The 27,251-nt window shown below is 41.0% G+C and overlaps 1 protein-coding gene across 1 annotated transcript; it reads left to right on the top strand.

The window, feature by feature from the left end:
• RGMB (repulsive guidance molecule BMP co-receptor b) lies at window positions 1–22,809 on the top strand. Its single transcript, XM_069880838.1, is given in 5 exon segments — window positions 1–405; window positions 3,027–3,538; window positions 14,839–15,430; window positions 22,354–22,364; window positions 22,366–22,809. Coding segments are annotated over 5 exon segments (1,350 nt in total). The 5' UTR covers window positions 1–284; the 3' UTR covers window positions 22,480–22,809.
• Window positions 22,810–27,251: the final 4,442 nt, after the last annotated feature.

Genomic DNA, 27,251 nt, shown 5'->3' with positions numbered 1-27,251 from the left:
GCGCACTCGCCGGCGCACTCGGCGGCCCGGGGCCTGCCGGCTGTTGGGGACTACACGCTGTTAACGCCTGTCTTCACTTTCTCGGCCTCCCGCTCACCGGCTTCTTCCCTTCGTGCTCGTCTCCTCCTGCCGCCATGTACTGCCGCCTTGCGTCTGTCCCGCTGTGGCCTAGCGGACTCCGCTGAAGGAAAGGAGAAGGAAAGCAGCGAGGAGGAGGTCGGTCGCCCGGCGCCCCATGCCGCGGCCTCGTCCCGCCGCCGTCCCGAGGACCTGCATGGACGGGCATGGGGAGACCTGCGTCTTCCTGCGCTGCTGGGGCTGAGCCGGCGCGCCGCCGCGGACCGCGCCGCCGTTCGCTCGCCGCCCTCGGCCTCCTCGCTTGCTTGGGACTGCTGCTGGGCTCAGGTACCGGGGTGGGCCGGATCCGCGGTCGGTGCAGCGGAAGCCCCGGCCTCGCCGCGGCGGTACCGGGGCTGCGGGACGGCGTTGCGGGCTCAGCCGGCGCGGGCGCGGGCTGGTGCGGGAATGAGAGAGGTGATCGTTTGGGCAGCGTGCGGAGATGTCCGTTCACGGAGTGCCCCGTATTGTGGCCCTGCGTGAGGCGGGGCGAGGCGGGAACCTGCTTTGAGGGCGCTGATAAAGAGCTGGACGTGATGGGAGCGAAGCAGGGAGGCGGTGGCCTGCCTGGAAGACGCAGGGGACTGCTGTTCCGTATTTCAAGTAGAGTCGGCGTTTGCTTGACGGATTGGAAACTGAGGAGAAGGTGGAAGGTACCCCGCAAACTGCAGGCGCCTGCTGACGCAGTTTGTATATTCATCTCGGAAGTGATCTGACCAGTTGCAATTACGTGTAAATGCCTTTCTGTAGCTTGAGTGCTTTTATATACTTCCAGTTTTAGTGAAAAACATTGCAGGGAGACATCATCTGATCTTAGGCAAATTGCTGTTCATTCACTACTATCTACACCAAGAATCCACTGAAGCAGCAAGCAAATTTCCTACACTTACAAGGAGTGTGGAGGAAAAGATTTATTAGGCTATTTGATAACTTGACTGTTTTGCTTAGCTAGACTAATTTATTACGTATTAAAATACCACAAATCATACCTGAAGGGAAATATAAGAAAAGGTTTCATGCTTTGAAAGCCAGACTCTGAATCAATGTTACCTGTGTAATTTTACTTGGCATAGGTCTTATGTGTGTCTGAAAACATAAAATTTGATTGGTTTTTTTCTGTTCTTTTGTAAAGCTACATACTACTTGCACAAACATCAAGTGAGAAATTTAGTGGTTACTCATAAAATTCCTTGTCATGCTTGGCTTTAGGTTGGAAACTTCCTCCTTCTGCTTTGTAATGTCTTAGGATTTTGACAGAGGATTTGTGTTAGCTACCCATCACTACCAAAACATGTAGTGATTATAAGTTAATGGTTTCCATATTCAGAGTAAGTGAATATTCAAAGTACTGATTCACAGAAGAGTCAGCTAAAGGGCAAGCAAAGAAATTGCTAATATGCTGTCATCACTGTGTGAATTGCAGAAAACAACTATGCTTAAAAATTATAAGCGCTACATTACTACGAAGTGCATTTTCCACTCCTTGTGTCTCAGAACTTTAGGAACATTTTAATTAGGCTATTAGAATCAGACTAGACCCAATCCTATTTTACTTTGCAGACAAACAAAACAAGTGGGAAATGTTGTAAAGGCGAGTTTGAGAGGAGAAACAAAGGAGTATCTCGTAGGTATGTTGTATTTTCTTCCCTCCCCCAGTTTCATGTGTCGTTGTGAGCATTTTTGTGGTGTTCAAAATTTGCTTTATTACAGTTTGAAAATACAGATTAATGTATGCACAGCTGAATTTTATAGGTCATAAAATGAACAAAAAAGCACAGCATGTTTTTAGGAGATAGTTCTGGATGCTCAGACAGCTGTTGCATGAAGAGTTGCACACTTTATTTTTGAAGGTCAGTTTTTTGTTATGGCTGTTTTCAACTCTTTGGATGGGAAGGAACCTGATACCTTCTTTGACAGCAGTGCTTGTTTTAACCCTCGTGGAATGAATGGCTCTGTTTCATTTAGTGTGGTCTGTAGACTTTTTTATTTTGTTTCTGCTTCTCCTTGGTACTTGTGTAAAAGTTACCTGCAGAAGACAGTTGTTAGCTGCCATGAGAATTTGGATCAGGATGGTGAGAGCTGTAGAGGAGAGGGCTGTGAAACTCCAGTTTGCTTGCTGGGATGGTAATTATGCTTTCTTTGTGGAAATCAGGTGGCCAGATAGGTCTGTTTGGTTTGATCATATAAATTGAACTGGATACCTGTTGTGTACATCTGATAAGTACTTCAGTTTTTTGTGGGGAGAGGGTTTCTTTACCCTTTGTCTTATTAATGAATTAAATTATGCTATTCCAGTGTATGGACTCCTTTGCTGGCAACTTGCACTTCAGACAGCTGTGGTTTTTTTCCACTTAATAGTCTCAAAAAGCAAGCAATGAAGCTTTAGCTATGGTATTGTCAGGAAATAAAGCAAATTGGGTGTGTGGCCTGCCCAATTCCCTAACCTCCTCCCCCCTGGATTTCTGGAAGAGAAACTGTTTTCTGCTTAATTCGGGCTGGTTTTGTCTAAATGTGTATCGCTGCTTCTACCACATCCTTCTGAGGGGCAGGATTCCGTTTAAAAGTTCAGGAACATGTGGAAAGCACTGAAAAACAGTGGTTAACTTAAGCACATAATTGCATCATCACCTTGATACCTAGAAAGAAATGCTGGTGTCATTCTTTGCAGGAATTACTGCTCTTAACTTCCATTGAGAGAGTATCAAGTAATGGATTAAGTTATACATGGATCATCTCAGCCTTTGAGATGGTCTGCATTGCTATTGTTCTGCCTCCAAGCACCTTTTTCTCTATGACATAGTTTTTCCGCACTGGGGAACACTGTAGATTGGTTGATTGTTTTCTGTAGTACTTGTGAGTGTGGAATGGGGTATTGCTTGATTTCTCTCTGCCATCTGTTTTGTGCTTAGGTGACTGCCAGCTGCAAACACCTTGTCGAATCCAGGAGTGCACCACCGATTTTGTATCCTTAACTTCACATCTAAATTTGGCTCTTGAGGACTTTGATTTGGAGTTCTGCAAGGCCTTGCGAGTGTACTCTGCCTGTACCTACCGCAATTCCAAAGTATGCCGTGGAAACCTAGTCTACCATTCTGCAGTGCTTGGAATCAGTGATCTCATGAGCCAGAGAAACTGTTCCAAAGATGGACCCACATCCTCCACTAGTCCTGAAGTGACCCATGATCCCTGCAATTACAGTGGCTACACAGAAGCGAGAGAACATCAGGCAGGAGGGAAGACTCCTGCTACTGCTTATGTATTTTGTGGCTTGTTTGGCGATCCTCATCTGAGGACTTTTAAGGATTACTTCCAGACATGCAAAGTGGAAGGTGCTTGGCCCCTCATAGACAATAACTACTTAACAGTGCAAGTGACCAACGTGCCTGTGTTCCCAGGATCCAGCGCTACTGCTACAAATAAGGTATGGATTGTTCTTAAACATTGTGTGTGCACACAGAAGTAAAAGGCCAAGACAGTAGAGTAAGTCAGCTAGCTTTTAACAGTTAAGAAGTGTAGCAGCTTGAGTATCTTCCACGTAATAGTCTAAGAAAGTAAAACTGTTAGCCTCTTCTGAGAATCAAACAAAACTTGAAACAGGTCATTTTCTTCCTTCTGCCCTTGCCTACCACAGGAAAACACTACATGTCACCACAGAAACCTTTAAGGATACTACATGTAGTGCTTTAAAACACTACAAGTTTGCAGTGTATGTGACTGCCTCTGCATAAGTAGGAATTCTAGGCAAGTAGCAAGCAAAGAGTGTAAGTCTTTGCTTTTCATAAATTCTGTAAACTGCATAGCCATAACGATAGAAACTAAAAAATATTGACAGGGTGGCACAACAGATGAATTACTGAGGGTTCAGGCCAGAGACAACAAGGGGGACTGTGGAAAGTTGTGAGGAGGTAGCAAAAAAACTACATTGGCGCAAAATGGTTGTCTGAAGGTCTCAGTACCCTGGCTTAACAAGAGAAGCCTGAACATTCTGCTGAGTCTGTGTCCCCTATTCAGACAGGCGAGACTTCAGACTGATTTCCTTTCAGTGACTTCAGGTGGCTAGATGAGGGGTGCATGTGTGAGTATTGGTAGTTTATGCCATTTTCTTATCTTATATTGTCTCTTTCTGCTTTAGGCAGATAGCAAGTGTGTCTGTAAGAAGAAATCAAGGAGATATAAACATGAGCCTGGCTGAAATTCCCTAGATTTGCTTCCAGAGCCAGGGGTGAAAAATGCTCTGAACTTGGGGCCATCTTTTGATCAGTAAGAGACATCAGTTGAACATACATTTGAAGCTGATGCCATCATGTATCTTGTTCCCTTTTTGGAATGAAATGCTCTTTTTTAACTGTGATCACGTACCTCTTATATTGTCAAAGTATGTCAGGCTATGTGTACACAGCTTCATGACTGGAGGATTTTCACTGTTTTGTTGAGCTTGGAAGTAGTTTTTTTATTACCAGGGTCAGGAGCAAAGGCTGCTGGTCACAGTAGATAAGAGCCTGCACGTCTTCCATGGAGATGGCTGAGCAGTAATAAGTCAAAATCAGTCTTGCTGCTGCATTCGTGCTGGATTTTAAGGTACTGACTGATGTCAGTTCTTATATAAGTGAGGCAAATTTTTGCATTTGTCAGAAGCAAGAGGCTGGACTGCTGCATCAGTGAAATTCAGAATCACTTTTTCTAACTCGTGCTTGTATCAGGAACAGGCTGCATTGTGAATGCATTGTGAAGGAGTGTAAAATGAGGCTATGAGGCTAAGCTGAGTAAGCTCTGGGACTTAGGTCCCTTGAAATCTGTCCAGTAGCTACTTTTTTAAAGACTCTTACATAAGTTTAACTTACTTAAAAAGCTGCATTTCATAATCTGCAGTAAGCTTCCTTCCTCGGTTTTGCTAAAGTTTTCCAGAATGTTCTGTATTTCCTTGTTCCTGGTAGTACCAGTGGAAAAGGTTGAATCTTGTGTACAGCTTGTGTCTAGGGTGTGGTGATAGTAGGTAGGTGATCTTATCTTACCCTTAAGCCACATTCTGGAAGTGATTGACTATGGTAGCATGTTATGCTGGAATAGTCTTCTCAAACAGATAATCAAGAGAACATCAGGAGATAGCTGTCTGTGCATACTGGGGGAAAGTACATGTTTTAAATGGTGTACCTTCTGTCTTTATTCTCGATATTTTTGTATTCTTTAACCTGTTATTCTGGAAAAAGTGGTAATATGTTTTTCTCTCTTCTGGTAGTGGTTTAACTTCCCTGCTGTTGCACCAGTACAGCTAAGTGTGCAGAAACAATTAAATGAAATAAGATGTGTGGCTTAGGATATTAGTAATGTCTCTAATGCTATTATCTGTTGTATGTTGTAGAACCTTTGAGTTTTTTTCTTTCTTTGGCAGGTAAACAAACTTATCAGCACTTCTGTTTGTATGAAATTAGGGTTGTTTGAATGTACATGTAAACTTAGCAAGATCAGTTTTAATATCTCTAATGCTTCCCCTTGACTCATTTCTTTATGGAGCAGGCTGCTGTAAAAGATAAAGAAAAGGCTTGTTAAACTCCACTACCACTGCTAGTTTCACTCCTGTGACGTTTTTCTCTGCAAGTATTCTGATTTGGTTGTGGTGGACTACCTGCTGCTTGGTGTACTTGCTTGCAAATAGGTCTTCTACCTTATTTGTAAGAAATGTTCTAGAAAGTTACCCATTTTTATTCTTGCTGCTTTTTCATTGGAGATATTTGAGATAGGTGTTTAATGGGAAGTAATAAATTTATACTGAACTTAAGTTGTGAAGAAGCCAAACAAATACTGAATTGCTAACTGGGCGACTTAATCTACACTAAAGCAGACCTAAGGAAAGCAAAGGCAAAAAGAGTAGAAAATTTGGTTTCTCCTGAATGCACTTTTTTTTAAGGAGAAGTGATTTAAGGAGCTCTAGGCACAGAATATTTAATCTTCACCCCATATGCACTGTGCTTTTGCAAGGGGCGTACCATCACTTGGTGTCATGCTTTACCCCCAGCCCGGTGTGAATTGGTGGCTAGATGCAACCAGCCCTAGGGAAACAAGAGAAAAAGATTTGTTGGTTGATAACTAAAACTAAAACAGCTTTGATGAAACATCAATAGTATTTTTTAATTATTATTAACACAATAATGAAATATATACAGATATAAAAAATTGCCCTGTCTCAATGATTGCATCACCACAGAGCAGAGCAGGCATGGGGAAAGGTCCCAGGCTGGACTCAGTGGCAGGAGGGAGCTGGACTTGGGAACTGGATTCAGGAACACATGGATCTGGGATTGGGGCAAAAAACCAAATGAGGTCATGGGCTATCAAAGAAGAGAGACTGACACTCATGATCCCTCAGTTTTATACTGAGTATGGTGTATATGGGATGGAATACTCTGCTGGTCAGTTTGGGGTCACCTGTCCTGTCTGCCCTTCCCTGCAGATGTAACCCTTTTTTGCCTCTTTAACTTATGGCATTCCACCAGCTTGAGGATGGCCTTGTTTTTTATAGTAATACGTGTAAGCAAAGGCCTTTCTCCATACCAGTACCCTGTGTTATCACTTCTAGAGAGAAAATCTGTCAGAAAAACATGCAGGTAACTTTTAGAAAATTGTTACTTAGCTGAAGTTAGAAAACTGATTCTACTTTAGGCCAAACCAGAACATTTGGCCTTGTAGGTGATTACTGCCTTCAAGTTTATTATAGCTTTCTGGTGTACCAAGCTTTATAGGAATTGACAATCAAGTGAACATTATTTATAAAGTAAGTTGTCTGCTTTCTTCAAAACCTATGAAAATTGTGTGACCCCAGCTGCCTGAGGGCTGTCCAGTGAGTTCATAAAGGAAAAACCAATGACAAAAGTAGATTTTAGAAAGAATGTGAAGCATAGAAGTATGTTTCCCTTCCACTTATACTGTGGATATGACAGGAAAGTATTGAAAAGCAGGAAATTTTTTCTTTTAATTCCTTAATTGGAAAGATGATGTCCTCTTGTGGGAGTTGTGTTTTTATCCACAAAATACTCTTAGTAATTTGTTAGTGGGTGTTTTGCATATTTGTGGTGCCCATAGTAACTACACATGTTTCTTCGCAGTGATAAAAGACATTGTATGTTCTGTGGTCTAGCTGAAAATTGAAAATCATGGTTTTTGACTTGTCTGATGTGCTTAAGTCCTTGGCACTGGATCCTAGGGCCTTTTGCATGAAGAGTGAAGGATCATCAGTGAGCAGCCAGGAAACTGAGTTTAATCTCTTCATTCTTTTTCTTTCTGAAAGAGTTCCTGTATGAGTTTTGGGGAGGTCATTGGCATCTTTATGTCTGATTTTTTCCTGCTATAGCTGAAGAACTCTCATGTCTTGGAAGCTCTTTTTGGGTTTTCCTGAGGATAAATGTCTATTAGAGAAAGTAGGAAGGGTATTGTAGTATTATTGTTATCATATGTTGTATTATTATTGTATATTAAATGATTGCGGATGTGGTCTTCCTGGACTTCAGCAAAGCCTTTGACACAGTTTCTCACAGCATTCTGCTTGAGAAACTGTCAGCCTCTGGCCTGGACAGGCGCACACTCTCCTGGGTGGAAAACTGGTTGGATTGCCGGGCCCAGAGAGTGGTGGTAAATGGTGTGAAATCCAGCTGGAGGCCAGTGACAAGTGGGGTTCCCCAGGGCTCAGTGCTGGGTCCAGCCCTGTTCAATGTCTTCATCAATGATCTGGATGAAGGCATCGAGTGCACCCTGAGCAAGTTTGCGGATGACACTAAGCTGGGTGGAAGTGTCGATCTGCTGGAGGGTCAGGAGGCTCTGCAAAGGGATCTGAACAGGCTGGACCGCTGGGCTGAGTCCAATGGCATGAGGTTTAACAAGGCCAAATGCCGGGTCCTGCACTTGGGGCACAACAACCCTATGCAGTGCTACAGACTAGGAGAAGTCTGTCTAGAAAGCTGCCTGGAGGAGAGGGACCTGGGGGTGTTGGTTGACAACCGACTGAATATGAGCCAGCAGTGTGCCCAGGTGGCCAAGAAGGCCAATGGCATCTTGGCTTGTATCAGAAACGGTGTGACCAGCAGGTCCAGGGAGGTTATCCTCCCTCTGTACTCGGCACTGGTGAGACCGCTCCTCGAATCCTGTGTTCAGTTCTGGGCCCCTCACCACAAGAAGGATGTTGAGGCTCTGGAGAGAGTCCAGAGAAGAGCAACAAAGCTGGTGAAAGGGCTGGAGAACAGGCCTTATGAGGAGCGGCTGAGAGAGCTGGGGTTGTTTAGCCTGGAGAAGAGGAGGCTGAGGGGAGACCTCATTGCTCTCTACAACTACCTGAAAGGACGTTGTAGAGAGGAGGGTGCTGGCCTCTTCTTTCAAGTGACAGGGGACAGGACAAGAGGGAATGGCCTCAAGCTCCGCCAGGGGAGGTTTAGGCTAGATGTTAGGAAAAAATTCTTTACAGAAAGGGTCATTGGGCACTGGACCAGGCTGCCCAGGGAGGTGGTTGATTCACCTTCCCTGGAGGTGTTTAAGGCATGGGTGGACGAGGTGCTGAGGGATATGGTTTAGTGTTTGATAGGAATGGTTGTACTCGATGATCCGGTGGGTCTCTTCCAACCTGGTTATTCTGTGATTCTGTGATTCTGTGATTTTTTAAAAAATTATTCGTGTGCTATATCTGGAAGGCTACACAGTCTTCGTTTGCTTTCGTTTCTGTGACAGGTGTTCTGGATATCACTAGTGTCATTGTCTCTGAATAGCAAATGAGGCAGAGATGTTTGGGCTTGCCTACGGAAAATTTTCCTTCCTGTTTACAGTAATTGGAAATGGAGTTTTTCCTATCCAGGAGTTTCCATAGTGGACAGCTGGAGGATAAGAGAGTGAACGGAAAGACAGAAAAGATAAAAACCACAGAGCTTTTAACATAGTGATTTACTGCACCTAAAGCTTTGACTTGATGGTATTAGCAGGGTGGAGGAACATGAGGTGTAAACATTCTTTTTCCTAGAGTCAAAACATTTAAATATCTCTTCTGCAACGTGGTTTGAGTTTTTGCAGGAGACTGTTGCAGGCTGAAGACAAAGTACTTAATCTCCCTTAAGTCACATTAAAACATTTGTCTTCATGTTACCATCCAGTTGTTCTTCTAAATAGGAGCATCAGATAACTCATCACATGTAATTAGTTTTTCCATCTTTATGGACATGCTCCATAAAGTGGTTGTTGGAGAACATCATAAAATCATAGAATCATTTAGATTGGAGAAGACCTTTTAATTCATTGACTCCAACCGTTAACCTGACATTGTCTGCTCCACCACTAAACCATGTTCCTAAGCACCACATGTGCATGTCTTTTAACTACCTCCAGGGTTCCAATGCTTGATCACAGTTTTGGTGAAGAAGTTTTTAAATATCCCATCTAAACCTCCCCTTGTGCAACTTGAAGCCATTTCCTCTAGTCCTATCACTTGTTACTTGGGAGAAGAGACCAACACCCACCTTGCTGCGACGTCCTTTTGGGTAGCTGTAGAAAGCATGTGGGATCTCATCTGCTTCCTTGCTGCTCTCTGTTAGAAAAAGAAAGGCTCAGTAGCAACATGTAATGCTATAAGAAACACTGTGGAGACAATCTTTCAGTGTACTTATTCTACTGGTTAGATATTCAATGGTTAAATACTTGCATAACATACTTGTGATCAGTGTTCACTGTGTGTCTGACTAGCTTTCGTTACAGCTGACTGTGAGCTCTGCAAGACATGTATTGTGACCATCTGTGCTTGGAGTAGTAATTGTGGAGGGTGAGGTAGGTATGTGCATTTTAGTAGCAGCTTGGGTTTTCAGCAGTGTTCAGGTAGGTTCTGTATGTTTGCATGGTGATAGAAGCGCTTGCCTGAAACTACAACTCAGAGATGACTGGAGAGGAGGATCAACTTGTGCACTATGACAGTAAAATTAGGCAAGATTAAAATCTGTCAGTAGAAGGACATCAACCTTCTGTCCTTCTATGCTAAACAAACAAGCAAACAAACGAACCCCCCGAAAACCCCAACCAGAATGAAAGAACAACCAACAACTTACAGATTGTCCCAGAGTCACTGCGTGTTCAGTAAGTAGTATCACCTACTTGCATGTGGTACTTCCTCTCTGTTTTTTTTAATGTCCTGATGAAGTCTAATGCTTAGGCAGGTTTTGTCTGAACTCTTTCCTCACGAATCTTGCATGTAGTAGGTGTAGTAGACTTGAACACCTGAAATTGCATTTCTAGAGACAGAAGTTACATTTGTATCTTGTTGTTGTGGGAGGACTAGACTGCGTTAAAGGTGAAAAAAACAAATTCCCACTCTGGTACATCAATCAGATTATTATCCTTTATTTCTTTATCATGTAGGCAGCGATGAAGTTGCAGTAGGATGTCCATGGGTGATCAAGAGAGACATCAGGGTCTTGGGATGGCTTGTTTAGGGATAAGGAGCACAAGAAGTCTTTTTGCTCTATCCTTCCAGTTTCAGGGGATGATATGGGAAAAAACAGGAAGACCCAGTGGATCAATATCTGGCTCCATCACTAGTGTCGCTGACAGAATTTTAGTTCTTTTGATTTTGGCGCAGTGTACACACCACTAGGCCTGCTGGCAACAGATGGGGAACACCTTTCGCAAAGTGGGGAAAGGATCTTTGCACAAGAATTATCAGAGCACATTGGAAGAGTTCTAAATTAGATTTGAAGGAGGAAAGGGTAAAACCAGGCTCATTATTAATAAGATGTGGGGCAGCATGCCAGTGTGTGAGGCACAGTGTGTTAGCGAAGTCCTTCAGTCTGCTCCATGATGTGCTGAATTGAATACACTAGAGCATATTTGAAATGTCTTATACTAATGCACACAACACTTTAGCCATCTAAGCGTGAGTAGGGAATGAAGAACCATGTGGCAGCAAAGACACAAGGATTGTTATGCGTTAGAAACCATGCAAGCATCGGAGAACAGTCACATAGGAGTTCGGGCATCTCTTTCAAAAAAGGTAATAGGATCAATAGTCCAACTAAAGTGCATCGACTCCAGTACACACAGCATGGACAACAAAGAGAAGGAGCTGGAAGCCATTCTGCAGCTGGAAAACTGTGATATAATTGCTATCAGAGAAACATGGTGTGGTTTCACACACAACGAGTGCTGGAGTGGATGTCTTAAGTTCTTCAGAAGGGACAGGCAAGGGAGGAGAGGTGATGGAGTAGCCCTCTATGTTGAAGAGTTTTTTTGACTGTCTAGGGCCTCATGAGGGTGCCAAAAAGGGTAAGTGTTTATGGGTAAGAATCGTGGGAAAGGTGAACAAGGCAGATATCTTACTGGGAATCTGTTATAGACCACCCAACCAGGATGAAGAGACAGATGAAATATTGTATAAGCAGCTAGGAGAAGTCTCACAATTGCTGGCCCATGTTTTCATGGGGGACTTAAACTTCCCAGATATCTGTTGGAAATACAGTATAGCAGTGAGGAAGCAGTTTAGGAGGTTTCTGGGGTATGTGGAAGATGACTGCTGACACAACTGGTGAGTAAGCCAACAAGAGAAGGTACCCCACTTGAACCTGTTGTTTGCAAACAGAGAATGATGTGTGGTTGATGTGGTGGTTGGAGGCCATTTTGGCCATAGTGATCATAAAACAATAATGTTTTCAATTCTTGGAGAAGTAAAGGTTATATTTGTAAGAAGTTCCATCTCAGACTTCCAGAGGACAGGCTTTGTCTTAGTTAAGGGGCCTTGTTGATAGAGTCCTTGGGAGGCAGTCATGAAGGGCCAATGAGTCCAGGAAGGCTGGACGTTCTTCAAGAATAAAATCCTAAAGGTGCACAGGTGCAGGCCATCCCAATGTGCTGAAAGGTGAGCCACTGGGGAAAAAGACCATCCTGGCTGAATAGAGAGCTTTTGCTGGAACTCAGGAAAAACAGGACAGTTTATGGCGTTTGGAGGAAGGGGCTGACATCTCAGGAGGACTACAAAGATGTGATATTATGCAGGGAGAAGTTTGGAAGGCCCAAAGCCAAGTTAGAACTTTTGCTACTGCAGTAAAAAACAGTACAGAATGTTTCTATAAATACACTAGCAGCAAAAGGAGGCCTAAGGGGAATCTCCATCATTTGTTGTTTGTGTGGGGAAACATTGCCACCAAGGGTGAGGAAAAGGCTGGGATACTTAAAGCCTTCTTTGCCTCAGTCTTTGATAGTAAGAGCAGTTGTTCTTTGGGCAACCAGCCCCCTGAGCTGGAAGATGGGGATGGGGAGCAGAACAGAGCCCTCAATCCAGAGGGAAAATGTTAGTAACCTGCTACACCTTTTAGACTCACACAAGTATATGGAGCAGGATGGGATTCACCTAAGGATACTGAGAGAGCTGGTGGAAGTGTCCACCAGGCCACTTTCATCATTTATCAGCAATCCTGGGTAACTGGGGAGGTCACAGGTGACTGGAAGTTGGCAGATCTTCTGCCCAACTACAAGAAGTGCTGGAAGGAGGATCTGGGGAACTACAGGCCTGTCAGCCTGACCTTGGTAACAGGGAAGGTTGGAACAGACCACCTTGAGTGCTATCACATGGCATGTGCAGGACAACCAAGTCACTGGGTCATCATGGATTTAAGAAAGGTAGGTCCTGTTTTACCAAATTGATCTGCCTCTGAGCAAGGTGACCTGCTTGCCTAGTGGATGAAGAAAAGCCTATAGCGGTTGTTTACCAGGACTTTAGTAAAGCCCTTGACACAGTTTCATGCAGTGTTATCCTTGAGAAACATACCACTCGTGGCTTGGATGGGCATTCTGTTGGCTGGGTAAAAAAACTGTCTGGATGGTCAGGCACTGAGAGTTGTGGATAATGAAATTGCATCTGGTTACACATGGTGTTTCCCAGAGCTCAGTGTTGGGGCCAGTTTTATTTCACACCTCTATTAATGATCCAGAGGAGGGGATCAAGTGCACCCTCAGTAAGTCTGCAGACACACTAAATTGCATGGAAGTGTTACATCTGTTGGAGGCTTTCATTCACTTAGTAGTCATTATGCCCTCATTCAGCATGCAGTATTATTGTTGATCTTGCCTTAGGGTGAAGTCTTCTGTTCTCCCTTTCTGTCTCTGAAATTTTGTGATTTCATTCTTGCAGAGGAGGGAGCTTTGGAGACAATAGTTTGGCGGCTGCTTCCTGATAAATTTTGGCAGTTACCTTATTTAACTCATATTATCAAGTAACCAGTTCTGTTTCTCATTAAAACCATTAACTCTTTTCGACTCCAGACTTGTTCAAGTGCTGAGCAGACTTAGTACTTGACTTCTGTTGAAATGTAATTTTTTTTTTCCTTGCAGAGCAGCATAAATGTGCTCAAGGAAGTGGTATTGATTCTTTATCTGAGCCATCCGAGACAGAAGTCTGTTTCATCAAAACTGTGTTATATAAAATATAAGACCTGTTTTACTGCATGAGGCTCTGGATTATATTCAATCTATATGTAGAAATACTAATAATTTGACAGATCTCAAGTTTCTCTTCTCTGGGTTGTGGAGTTTACTTCACTAAGCATTTTTAGATTGAAAATGCCTTCTAATGTGTGTTGGAGTACTCAAAATTTTGTAGACTGCTTAAATCGTAAACTGTAAACAATTTTGATGTAATCAATCAATGATGCAGATAATGTTCCTGGTGCAAAATTACCTGACTGTTTCAAGAAGACACTCCCTTCTGAAACTGCAAAGGAAGTAACGTATCTATTTCTAGTATTTATATGTGATTCCTCATACTTTTTTATTTCAGGAAAAGCCACTAGACACTTCAAAAGTCTAATCATTCCCTTCAAGTAAGACAGGAGTACCTACTCTTTTTGTTATGGCTTATTCAAATGAGTGTAAAGATTTAAAAGGCCAGTTGTAGTATTGAAAGGATGAGTAGTTGTTTTATGTTTCTGATTTCTGTGTTGGAAGTCGCTCTTTAAAGGCATGTCTTCGAGTATCTTTCAGTCTTGCTTTATCTCTCCATGGGCATGTTTTCTAGCAACTGGGAACCTGAAGTGTCAGATTTCCTAGTTCCTAGGAAAAACGAGTCCAGGAGCCCTAAGCAGTTACTTCACTAGTTTTTCTTCCTGGTAATGCATCTCTTGCCTGTTGTGTTGATAGCTGATAAAAGCACTAAATACATCAATGATTTTTAAGTAGTCTCACACTTCCTGGTAATGCGTCCAACAAGCCTGCAGTACCCTGACAAGGGCCATGCAGTCACTGTAAAAGGAATTATGAGAGTATTGTGAGTGGGGGAAGCTGAGTTTTCTTCTATCATCCTGTGATTTCACACAGTCTCATTCTGGTATTGTCATTCTGGCTAGCTTTGTAGGAATTACTTGGCACTTACACTTCTCTGACTGCAGGATGCATTCCGAAGTGTTAAGAAACTGTCTGGCAGGAGGGAGTTAATTGGATGTCAAGAAAGGAAAAGGCTTTATATTCAATTAAGCATGCTTCCAGGCCAGCCTAAGAACAAATTTAACAATTGCCATCTGGTAAAATCTTACTGTAGGCATGTGTACAGACTGTTTTCCTTTAGACATGAGTTTGGGACAACTATCAGGCTCTGACCTAGTGGGCAGTCCCAGATATGTTTAGCTGCAAGATGGAAAAGGAATAGAAATATGATTTCCACCCCACCCCACTAATTTTCATGTTTTGGTTTTTTTTCCTTCCCCTCCACTTCCCCAGATAACTATTATCTTTAAATCATACCAAGATTGTACAGATCAAAAAGTATATCAAGCAGTGACCAATGATTTGCCTGCAGCTTTTGTTGATGGTACAACAAATGGAGGTGATGGGAACAGGAAGAGCTTGCAAATTGTGGAGAAAGTCAGTGGCAAATATGTTGAAATGCATGCCAAGTACATCGGGACCACCGTGTATATACGCCAGCTTGGACACTACTTAACACTGGCCATTCGCATGCCTCAGGAGTTGGTCGTGACCTACGAGGAGAGCCAAGATCTGCAGCTGTGTATGAATGGTTGCCCTTCAAGTGAACGCATTGATGATAGTGGCCACTTACCATTGCCTGTGATGGGGCAATTGCTCCCTCAGGGTGGTGCTGCTTATCCCCAGTCAGTGTACACACTGGAAACTGCCAGCACCAAATGCCATGAGAAGATAATGGTAAAGGACATTTATTTTCATTCATGTGTATTTGATCTACTCACCACTGGTGACACTAACTTCACGGCTGCTGCTCACACTGCCTTGCAGGATGTCAAGGCACTGCACCCCAGAAAAGAGCAGTGGCATATCTTTCCCAGCAGTGGAGGTCATGTTGTGGGCAAGGGTAGCAAATTCTGTGTCAGTCTTGGATTTTTGTGGTTCATCCTTGTGGCATTTTTGTAGGTTTTTTTATAACAGATTATTGAAATATATATTGTAATAATATATTGAGTAAAGATGAATATATATGTGTATACTGTGTATGTGAAGTGATGTTTTGTCTTGGGATGTCCATCAGACTGTAGATAGTGTTAACTGTTTTCATGTATGTTTGATGTAGTAGGGTTTTTTTTCCGTTGGTGAAATATTTTATAATGTCCTTGCATTGGGTCCTGATAGAAAGCACTTTATTTTTTATATATTAAATATTTATGTGTGTGTCTGACTATCTTTGTATTATGCATATAAACGTGCAGAATACTCAGTGCTCCCTCTAAACACTACTCAGTTTAACAGGTATTTTTAACTGGATTAATTTGTGGGGTTTTTTTCCTATCATTTGCCTTACTCTAGAGAATACGTGTCTCTTTCCTGTAGTAACTTTGTTTCACTGGTTAAAATCATTAAGAATGGAATTGTATTTTGCCTCTTAAACAAATGGCCATCACTTCTTTGGAGGGAGAGAATGAAGTGCTTCCCATTAGTGCAGACGACCATCATGAATAACTTGAATTACAGAAACTTCTTTCTAATTCTGACATTTCATAGTTTCTTGGCATGAGTTTCAAAAGAAGAAAAGGGAATGCATTGGAGCCAGACTTACGTAGCTTTATAGAACCAGTGGAAAGACCACTTTATAAGATATTAATCGTCAAATCATATAAGCATAGAAAGTAATGATTGCAGCTGTCTCTAAGCTAAAAGGTTAAGTTATTCTTTGAGATGGACTGGAGAAATCACAAGCCTGAATTCTATTCCTTGCTTAGATGCTAATGTTGTCTATACTATTCAGAAGGAAGAGGGGAGAGAAGCCACAGCCTCTGACTGCTTTTACTAAGGAGTTAAGAGTAGAATGATTTCATGACCTGAAGGCTGCTTTTACCTAGTGCCTTAATCTGCTGCAAGAAGTGGGAGCTTTAATACATGCTACAATAAACACAGTTCTAAGATGGGCTCATTTCACTTTTAAAACAGTTCATCTGAGACTAGACCGATATGTTAGAAGTACTACTGGACTAAGACTCAATAGTGCTTGTTGTTATTAAGCAAACTTGAGCTAGTGTTGGAGGGAGATGGAGTTTATTCATGGAATGAAAGCTCCTGTTCTTTATGAAGACTTTTCTGGCTAGGGTAGGGACACTGTTCACTGGTAAGTACAGCAGTAGTCTCCTCAAAAAGGCTAATTCCCTGCATGGATGGATAGCTGCATACAGGTGTTATTCTGGGAATACTTGAAGGTGAAAGTAACCAGAACTGAGTTAAGGCTGAAAGTGAAAAAATTAGATTAGATTATTGGCAGCTTGTTCTGTCTGTGTTGTCTGATAGTGCTGTTTCAGATTAGTTAGCCTTGTGTATATATGATATGTCTAATAATGTGGCTCCTGCAGTTTCATCTGGTAGTGACAGCCTTCTCCATATTTTGCGTGGCTGATCTTTCTCATCAGTGCTCTGTATTTAAAGTTCTCATGGCTGAAAGCTTATGAATGAAGCTAGCGTTGCTTTGCAGTGGTGCGCATATTTATTGGACAGGCGCTATATACTAGTTAATTTATTCTGCCTCTGGATTCTGTATGTGTATACATATGTATGCTATATATATGTGTATACTAGCACTGCATTGTGAGCCTCTCAGTTAAATAGTATTTCAGAAATGTAGTAATTTCCCTAAAGAGTTTTCCTTTTTCTTGTTCCTGCTGTGGGATTTCTTAAGAAAATGTTATTTACACATGTTCATTCTTGAAGTTTGCTGTTGCCAAGAGAGCTTTAGTTAATGCCAAAGATGGATATTTTAAAGCTAGTGTAAGGAGAGCTTAAGCTTAGAGGGAATGCTTTTTTTTTTTCCACAGGCTCTACAAATTGCTGCCATTTAGAAGGCTACGTATATTTTTTTTCCATGCTTGGAAATCCCACAATATGTCAGTCTTTGCAAAACCTTTTAATGTGGGTCATGAATATACCATTAAGTACATGATTGTGTAAAAGAGCGGCTGTGCAGTGCTTAAATACTTAGGATGAACTAAAAGAGTTGCCTGCACTGCTGAGGAATGCCTGTAATGTGGTGTGATCTCAGGTGGGGTGCAGAGGAAACAGAGTACGTGGGCCACGTATTGGGCAGCCAGTCTGTAAACAAAGCCTCAGTTTGCGTCCTAGCCATTACTTCTTGTATTGGAATGTGCTGAGTACTTATTTGGAGATGCTCGTTTCTCCTCTGCTAGGTAAGCTGTGTAGTGAAATTTATGACCAGCAGCTGCAAAATGGGCCAGTTTTATTGAAGAAACAGTGTACAGGAAACCAACATCAGGAACCATCCACTCTGGATCTGACTTCTACAGTTTCTTCGCAGTGTTTGCGGAGATACTTAGAACAGCTTTAACACAGTGTCCTGATATTGCCGCATCCATCTTTTGTAACAGGGGTGTTACAAAAATCCTCTTTAAAGATACTGGAGAACTCTCATACCGTTAGAACCATGGAAGAGAAAATTACTTGCTATTAAACTGAAGAAGAGATTGAGGCATTGAAAAATGCATTGTATAGAAGAGTCCATAATATTACAGAACTTTGTATAACCAGGTGATCTGCTAAGTGTACATGGAAACTGTAATATTTCAACTGTAGCGTTAATCACATAGTATGAAGTCAAATTGCAAGTACCAAAACTTAAAACAAGTTATATCAGATATCTACCAAGACAGACCTAACAGACATAGGTTTTAGTATTGTTTTACCAAGCTTATTTTACAACTAGAATTTGAGGTGTGTGGGGAACAATCTTACATGGTAGATACATTGTCAAAATGGTCTTGATCTACAAATTCTGCAGAAGGCAACGCAGCATGATCATCAGTACTTTAATGTAACAAGTAGTAAACTGTTTACTGATGCTGTCTGTTGTTGGCTTTTCTCTTGAAAAAGGCTAATGCCTTTTATATTAGTTGCTAAATCAAAAGATTATTTTAAGTATCTTCTAGAGCATTTCTAACCAGAGTATCTTCTGAACCTATGCTAACAGAGCTCTTAACAGTGGCTGAGTATAGTTCTTTGTAGCTGTGGAGTCTGACAACTTCCCTAAAGAGCATGTCACAGAACTAGGCAGAAAACTATGTACTTAATCCTTCATTTTGTATGTATGTATGGCTCATAAAGGAAATAAAAGGAAATAGTATGCTCCACTCATTGTCAAACCAAAATTCTTTTTTCTCCTTACTGTAAAACCTGGCTGGAAGAATAAACTGTGTAGCACTCCTGGTAAGTGGAATAGAACCTGAGAGAATGCAGGGTCTGAGAACAACCTGACTTCTGTTCTTATGGTCAAGCTAGGGCCCTTCAGTAGAGGATTTCCTTTCACATTGCTGTTGTACTGCCAGAAGACAGATCTCCAGCTGTTGACATTCTCACATTGTTGTTATGCAGACCATGCATTTGTTCTGTCGGTTTTGAGGTGGTACAAGTGGCCATTTAGTTATGTGCATCCTGGAGTGAAGCAAGCCGTGTTGCAAGACTTGCACTGCCTAATGAGGGTTTCATTAGTGAAAGTGTTTAGGAAACAAAGCCCATGTGGCTTGTGGCTTTCTTCTCTTTTGACAGATTCAACACAGTTTCAAATCTTGCATTTCTTCATGTAAGTTCAACTGTGGTTTACACTGCAATTTTCGTGCTTCGGGTTTTTTAAATTGCCATGTGTGTCTTTACTGATGAAAACTGTGTTTCTTTCTGGCTTTCCTTATTCCAGCTGTTAACTGCTATTGATACAATGTCTAAACGTGACTAGCAATGACTGTTTTGGGTTTTTTTAGAAAATGTTCTTTGTTATTGTTTCCAAGATAAGCATTTTCTATGTTGTGCTGCTAATTATGTCTGTATACAAAACAAACAAAGGATTGTATGGGTCAATGTTGTTATTAGATTTTATTATTGTTATTAATTAGCTTGTTTTGGAGAACAACATAGCTACAAATCAAGTACAAGTATTAAGGTAAATTTATTGTGATACTGTTACTTGAGATCTACAAAAAAGAAACTCCTGAAATTTTGTTTGTATTTTGTTTGTATTTTGTTTGTATTTTGTTTGTATTTTGTTTGTATTTTGTTTGTATTTTGTTTGTATTTTGTTTGTATTTTGTTTGTTTCTGTATTTTGTTTAGAGAGGAGACATTGCTTTTATTCTGCAGAGTCCTAAGTGGAAGATCTGCAAAACCTACTGAAGACCCCAAGGGCCTATTTATACCAAACTGTTGCTCAAAATCCTACCTAGCTAGTGCAATTCTTACTCCTATCTAATATATACATTCATTATGTTGCACAATTCTACTTTACAACAAAATTGCTTATTTCTTTTCCACATCCTTAGTTAGGATAGGGATGCCCTTCAGGCATGTCCTTAAACAATCACAAACTCTCTCTATCTGATACCCATTGCCTTGTTTCATTGCACATTTTCAACCTTGAGTCAATTAATTACTGAGTTCCTCAAATTCTTAAGACTGAGTGTCTGCGTCCCTAAGCAGAGGCCAGGATGTTTATAGGCAATAATAAGTTGCTGCATCTCTGGGAAGATATTAGGGTGTTTCTAGAAAATACCAAATGTCTCTGGTATCAGGATGTTTGTTGTAAATTAACAGAGTAAATGAGGTGCAAAATACATTCTCCTAATCTCCTTGGGTAAGAATATTGATGTAAACCGATTGCATCTGATCTGGTCCAGAATTCTTTTAGTCTGACTATGTTTGTAAATTAGACTTCATTGAAATTAAATGCTGCAGATTAGTAAATGAACTGTGAACACTAAGATTCATTAGAGACTTTGGATACATGCAGGGGTATGTATCAGAACTGATAAGTAGGTGTAAAAAGGTCTGAATGCATTGTATGAGTAATGCCAATAATTTTTGTATAGGAATTATTTTCATTGTTAGTGCAATTTTAAAGCCTACTTTCTACTTTGTTGCTACATCACAACAGTAGAAGAATTATCCATTACATACACAAAACATGTATGTGCTGAGGGCTCAATCTATGAAATTTTATATGTTTAGTTGGTGCGTCAAGTGTTTTAAGTCCAAAATGAGATACATAGTAGAGCCTTCCTAGCTTGAACCCAGACATTTCTGTCCTAGGTTAGCCCCAATCCCTGCCTCAGCTGGCTAGCTAAACTGGATAATTGTAGTTCCAGTTCTGCCCACCAAGGAAATAGAAATGAGAAAGAGAGACTTGTGGAAACTAAAACACCTTTTATGAAATAATAATAAAAAGGAAAATAATAATAATAAAATACATACAACTATATAAACCCAAATCAAACTCCCAAGGTGACTGTACATCATCTCTGATGCTGCAGGGTAGGTGTGGGCAAAGGCTTTAACTGGACTCAATGGCAAGTGGGAGCTGGACTCGGGAACGCATGGATCAGGGTCAGGGGCAGACCTCACTGTATGTCAGCAGTCAGAGAAGAGGGCTGATTTTCATGACCTTTGAGTTTTATACTGAGTATGATGTATTCAGCATGGAATGCTTTTTTGGTCAGTTTCAGGTCACCTGTCCTGTCTGCTCCTCTGCAGGTGCCACCTTTTCCCCCTCTTTGACTTAAGGCATTCTGCCAACTTTAGGATGGCCCTGATTTCCACAGAAATAAGCAATGGCCTCTCTACGTGCCAATGCCCCATTACCTTAGTGATAACCATCCTGGAGGCAGCCACTGCCTGAAATAACATTTGTTGACTTTCAGAAAATGAAGCTACTTCGAAGAGGCTTAGCTGAAAAGTCAGAGAATTGGTCTGCTTTAGCTCAAAACAGAATAGATTCTTTAGGATTTCTAACTCTCCTAATCCAGTGAAGTCCATCAAGGAACCTGTATTTTTGCTGCTGAGCAGAGAAGAAAAGGGTTGTTTTGAGGGTTGTACGTATGTACTAGCCAGATTCACATGTTGTTCATCTGCCTGATTTACTTGTAGGACTTTTTTGGCAGGTATCTGATCTGCTCACTCATGTTTGGCAGGTGATGCTAAGAGTTGTTTAGTAGTGGTGGGAAGCATTCTGCTGTAGTTTGGCACAGGCAAGTAAAAATTCTTGTGCTTCCATCTTTCACATCTTGTGAGAGTGACAGTGCTGTAACTGCTGGGAGCTCTTATAAAATTAATGCCGTTCTGTGTTGTTATAAAGTGATGGCTTTATCCAAACAAGATCTTAGGTACCTTGATGGACATACTTAATTCTTGAAAGTTATTTAACCTAAATCAAGTAAACTAAGCACGTAGGCCTTCTCTGTAGTCAGTGGAGTAAATGGCAGTATGAGAGGTTGGTTTGAGTTATGTTTTGGAAGTACCTACTGATATCCTTCAGTAGAGGGGAAACCCAGTCAGCTAATTTATAAATAGCTGAAGTTAGATGAAATTAGTCCAGCCCTGAAGTGTACATTTTAAATTTCAGCCTAGCTTCCTTGTCTTGTTTGCTAGAGACAAGCCAGCAGATAGAGCATCTCCTGCACAGCACCGTATCTGTCTTCCGTGCTTGATTGATGAATACATCTTGGCCTCTGAAAGTTTCACACCTGACCTACTTGCCCTGACCTGTACACTGAAGCTTTATATACTTGATTTCTCTTGAAAGCTTGCTGAAGAAGGCAACAGGGACACCCCATCTTTCCTGTACTGGCCCCTTCTCCCCTCCCAAAGCAGTTTTATGTGGGGGAAAAATTAATGGCCTTAAGTTCCCTGACTGTTTACATTTTCCAGTGAATGACACAAACTACGTAACATAAGTCTGCATAGGAGCAGGGGCTGTTTTGTCTGTTAAGTGTTTTTTATCTTTTAGGCTGTCCTTTGATGTGTCCCTTACTGCTGTTACCACACAAATGTTTTACAGAAAGCACAGCAGTTTCAACAGGTGAGACTGCCAAAACTTGTAAATGCCCTGCAGCCAAATTATTACTATATTTGACTAGAAAGTAAGATAACTGTTTGTTGGAATCCCCACTCTAAATTATGAAAAGGAGATGTTTAAACAAAGGTTTCCTGCCTTCTCAGGTGACTGTAATATCATTATCCTACTGGGTTCATCAGCTTTTATTTTTCAGTGATAAATGAAAGTGTAAGCTGCTTCCTTAGCTGGGAACTGTGGTAGAAGATAGCACGACTTTGGAGCTGGCGTTGTCAAGTCCTGTAAGAATTTTATCCAAATATTTCCTACTGATAGAGAGAAGCTACAAACCTCTGCTGTGGATCCTGACAATCTTTCTTACTCCACAGCATCTCACTCTCAAAAAGTCTAACTAGATAGCAGTACAACCCAAACGTTTCATTGTTATGCTTCCTAGTGCTGCAGTAGGACAGTATATGATACTGAAAGTTGTTTTAAAAGCTAGCTCACCCCTGACACCGTTGCAGATGCAGGATATTACAAATATCCTCAGTACAATAGGTGAGCTATGTCTGATTAAATTCTTGAAGTTGTCCGCTCTTTTGTGAGAACCCCAGAGGCCTGATACTGCTCAGAATGAATGCTCAGCTTTTTCATACCAGTCTGCTTGGAACCATATCAGACCCCTCTTCAGAGACTGTGTTAGGATTGAAACACATCCACTCCCATTTTCTATAGGTAGCATAGCATCTCATGTCAGACAAACATATATCTCTCTAAGTCTGTCTCTCTGCAGAGATAGCCTAATGCTGGCAAACCCTCCTGGCGGCTACGACAAGTTAAAAAGTCACTGTCAGTGGTGCTATCTCTAATCGCTTTGTTCTGACCTCGATGCAGTGCCAGTAGGTTGATATGCCCTGGCTTTATCTAGTCCTTGCTTCTTCAGATGCTTCTAGCTATTTATCCCCAGATTACTTAGAACACAGAGATGTGAGCCAAAGTATGGTAAGAAGGAGGGAGAAATAAGGAGGTTTACTTCAAAAGTGAAAATCTTATAAGCTCTTTCAGTATTAAGAAATAAGAACTTGTCTGCTAGTGATAACAATTATAATACAAATCTTTAAATATCAACATGCTATGTAAGGCACCTGGCTCAAAAGAGTCTGAGAACTATAAGGAACTGAAACCTTTCAAGTCTTCTATGGAAGTAATAAAAATAATTAACCAGAAATGACAACAGATATTTTGGGACAAGAGGATCTGGGAAAAGAAAAAAAAAAAAGCATTTCTTCCTTACTAGGTTCCCCAAAAGAATGTTTTCACTAATAATACAGACTAAATGGTTATCCTGTTATTTAAAATTGCAGACTCTCTAGAATCTGAAGCTTCCAAATCTAAGTACTTAAATGGTTATTAAACAAAAAATGACAATTACTGATATGTGAGTGCGTAACTTTCTATGCCCCCCTACAATAATTATGGTTTTTAAAGACATTGCAGGTGAAGACTCAGGTATGACAGAGTGAATAACTTCCTGTAGAATCTACCAGTATGCTGTTTGAGTAGTAAAACCAGGACAGTGGTGAATGAGGTTTTGTTTTCCTTAAATAGCTGTAACCACCCAACTCTGTCTAAAATCCCTGTTTCTCACATGCTTTCAAGAACCATGAATGGAGGGGTAGGCCATAAGAGCCAGGTGCTGTTGTCTGTCAGACAGACAATAGAGCACATGTGCCTTTTCATCTACAGGGATATGCTAGGATTCCCATGAGTGATGATGGAGCAACTTCTTTCGCAACTGGCTGAAATTCAGATTTCTTTCAGTCTCTGCGTAACAGTTACACCAGGGCCAGTCTTTCAAGCCTGGTATGTCTCTTGCAGCTAGGTTCAGTGTTTGGCAAACATCAAAAGATTTGATGCCTTACAGATTTACTTTGCTGTCACATTCCTAAAGGAGATGGAAGATATACCAGAGTAATCATCCAGTGTGTTTGGTGAGGCACCTAACTACTTTGAGAATATACTTTCCAAGGATGATACCAGCTACGTAGCCTGAAGATTACTTTTTCTGTTTTTCTGTGTAATTCTGGCACCTGGGAATACCAGTGTGTTTGTATGTGGGATGCCAGCAAGGCCAATAACAGATGCCTAATGTATTTAAAGATTGCATTCAACCACTCACCATCTCTACAACAGATGGGGAGATCCAAGGGAAGGTTGCAGCTGTTCCACATTTGCTCCCTCACAGAGGTACAGTCAGGAGTCTGAATCTTACTCGTGATCCTAATGGGCATTTACGTGCAAAAAAAAAATCCAGAAGAAGCAATTTTCTTAGAATAACAGTGGTGCACTGGAACTCTGAAACTGAACGTTAACATTTTCATAAAACTTATTACTCAAGCTTCAAAGTGTGAAAAATAGGAAGAGAATTGCATGTGAGTTCCTACCACATCTGTAACCTGTTTATTTCCAGCATTTATGAATAGATGCATAGCTCAGGACAGGTCTCCCTAAATATGCCTGCTTTCAGCTTCCTCATTTTATTTCTCACAGCTACTGGGTATTTTATTTTAAATCAAGAGACAATGAAAAGACTTGATTTAATAATCGGAACTCCTACAGGCTGTTTTTTAGACAAGGAAACAAACTCTCTGCTTGCCTCAACAGGAACACCTGGCAATGGCCATACTTGCTTCCTGCTGCAATTTGGAGCTCCTTCTAGGAGGGCTCAGGAACACGCTAGGAGAAAAAAAATCTCAGACCAAAAGATCTGATTCAATTCTGATCACTGAAAGAAGATATTAAGGGCTAAAGAAACACTGAATAAATAAAAGTATTTCAAAGCATTAAGTGAAGATAAAATAAAACATTGAAGTATACATTAGTACTAATCGGTGTGGGTTTCATGTCCTTGTTATGCTGGAATAACCCCAATTCAACTCATAAAACATACATTTTAAAGTGCTTGAAGTACTAAACTGAGTGCATCACAGTACCTGAGGAAAACAAAAATAATTTTTTTATTCTGTGATCATACGCTGAATAATGGTAAAAGAAAACAAATACTGAATTTGCCTCATGTGCTTACTGCAGTGTACTCTGCAGTGTATGATGTGGAATTCCCTAGAAAAAGTAGTCTGTTCACTGTCATTAAAATTGCATTGTAAGAATTGCATAGAGGGGTGTGAGTTAAGATTATGCATTTGTTTTGCAGTTATGCAAATGTCAAGTCACTGTTACATTTATGGGGGAAAAAAATTGAAAATGCTGTAATTAAAAATACTCTTCCCTCAGCTTAACTTTTCTTTTATAAAGAAATGGTAGGGTGTCAGCCCATCTGCTTATGCTGTATGTTATTATATTACAAAGCCTTTAGGTTATGAGTGGAAAGGTAACTTGACTTACAGTTAATGTAAGCAAATTTCAAATCAATAATGACAATGTCTTTTTTTGTAATGGAAACATAGTTTGTGGTTCTAATAAGGTCTGTTTTGAGTTTTACACTTAAACAACATTGTGTTCTCCCTATTAAGAAAGTATTTTCCACCATGTTACAAGAGTGGTCCTTAAGTACAAATACAATATCCAAAAATGTGAACGTGGCCTAGTTAACTTACAAGTGAATTGATGCTGTAACATACATCGTAATTCCTTGGGTTTAGTACTGTAACTTGAAATAATGCAAGCCCTCTAAACTGCACACATTCTCCTGCTGTTTTTATGACAGCCCAACTAGGGTAGGGTTTTTTTTTTTCCACTTGCAGTCATGCAAGTTTCTCTAGAATTTTTTCATGGAGTTTCTAGTATTTTAAAACTGTGGAAGAGCAGTTATCTACTGACCTTGAATTTCATAGAGGTGACTCTTTCAACTAATTTAACTATTTCATACTTGCAGACTGTAATAACTGGGCACACTATGCCTTTCGTGGAATTATAGAGTGCAACAGACCTTAAAGATCACCTAGTTCCAACCCCCCCTGCCACGAGCAGGGACACCTCCTGCTAGGATCAGGCTGCTCATGGCCCCTTCCAAGCTGTCCTTGAACACTTACAGGAAGGGCAACATCCACTTCTCTGGGCTCAGGACTGACCTGTGCAATGTATGAATTGTTCTGGTCCTACTGCCCTTTCCTCTGTGCTGCGGAGTCCTTTGTGACCATAGTGTGGGAGGCAAATTGATAAGTTATCTGCTTTACATTCAGTCATGTAAAAGATAACATGATGCCAAGGAAACACTTGAGAAAACACTTCAGTGGAATAGACTACCACTGCCTGACTGTTGATACATCCATGATACGTGCAAGAGATACCTTCTAATGTCTGTACCATAATGGAGAGGTCCAGGTCCTGTGGGACTTCCATACAAAGCCACATGACTTGCTGTGGTCAAAGGTTGTGTGTCACTTGTTACAGAAAGGTGAAGCAGTTAACCAGTGTTCAGAGAGCAGCTACCTCATACATAAATCTAATAACATTACACGGCTACATTTTTCCTTATAGCTGGAATAAAAGTAGTACCCTGATGAATCAAGCCTGACTACGCAGTTTGGGGTTGTTGACTCGGATGTTGACTAAACATAGAACTATAATTAATTGCTTTGAAGTTTCCTCATAAAATTCACATTAGCATTTATGTATGTCAAAGGACTATTACTCTTTCTTTTCCCTGTGAATGATTAATCTTAATGAAGATAAGTCACATTATACAATGGAAGGAGACAAATTTGAACTAAAGAATCGATAATCCACAATAAATGGATACAAATTTTCTGTATTTATTAGTTCATGTAAATAATGAAGTTTTGGAGTAAACTGAAAATGATGCACTTGACCAGAACATACCAGTATTCAGT

The sequence above is a fragment of the Phaenicophaeus curvirostris genome, chromosome Z, assembly GCF_032191515.1.
Source record: "Phaenicophaeus curvirostris isolate KB17595 chromosome Z, BPBGC_Pcur_1.0, whole genome shotgun sequence".
Taxonomy (NCBI): Eukaryota; Metazoa; Chordata; class Aves; order Cuculiformes; family Cuculidae; genus Phaenicophaeus; species Phaenicophaeus curvirostris.
Note: the sequence above shows the minus strand (reverse complement) of the source record. Positions and strands in the feature narration are given on the sequence as shown.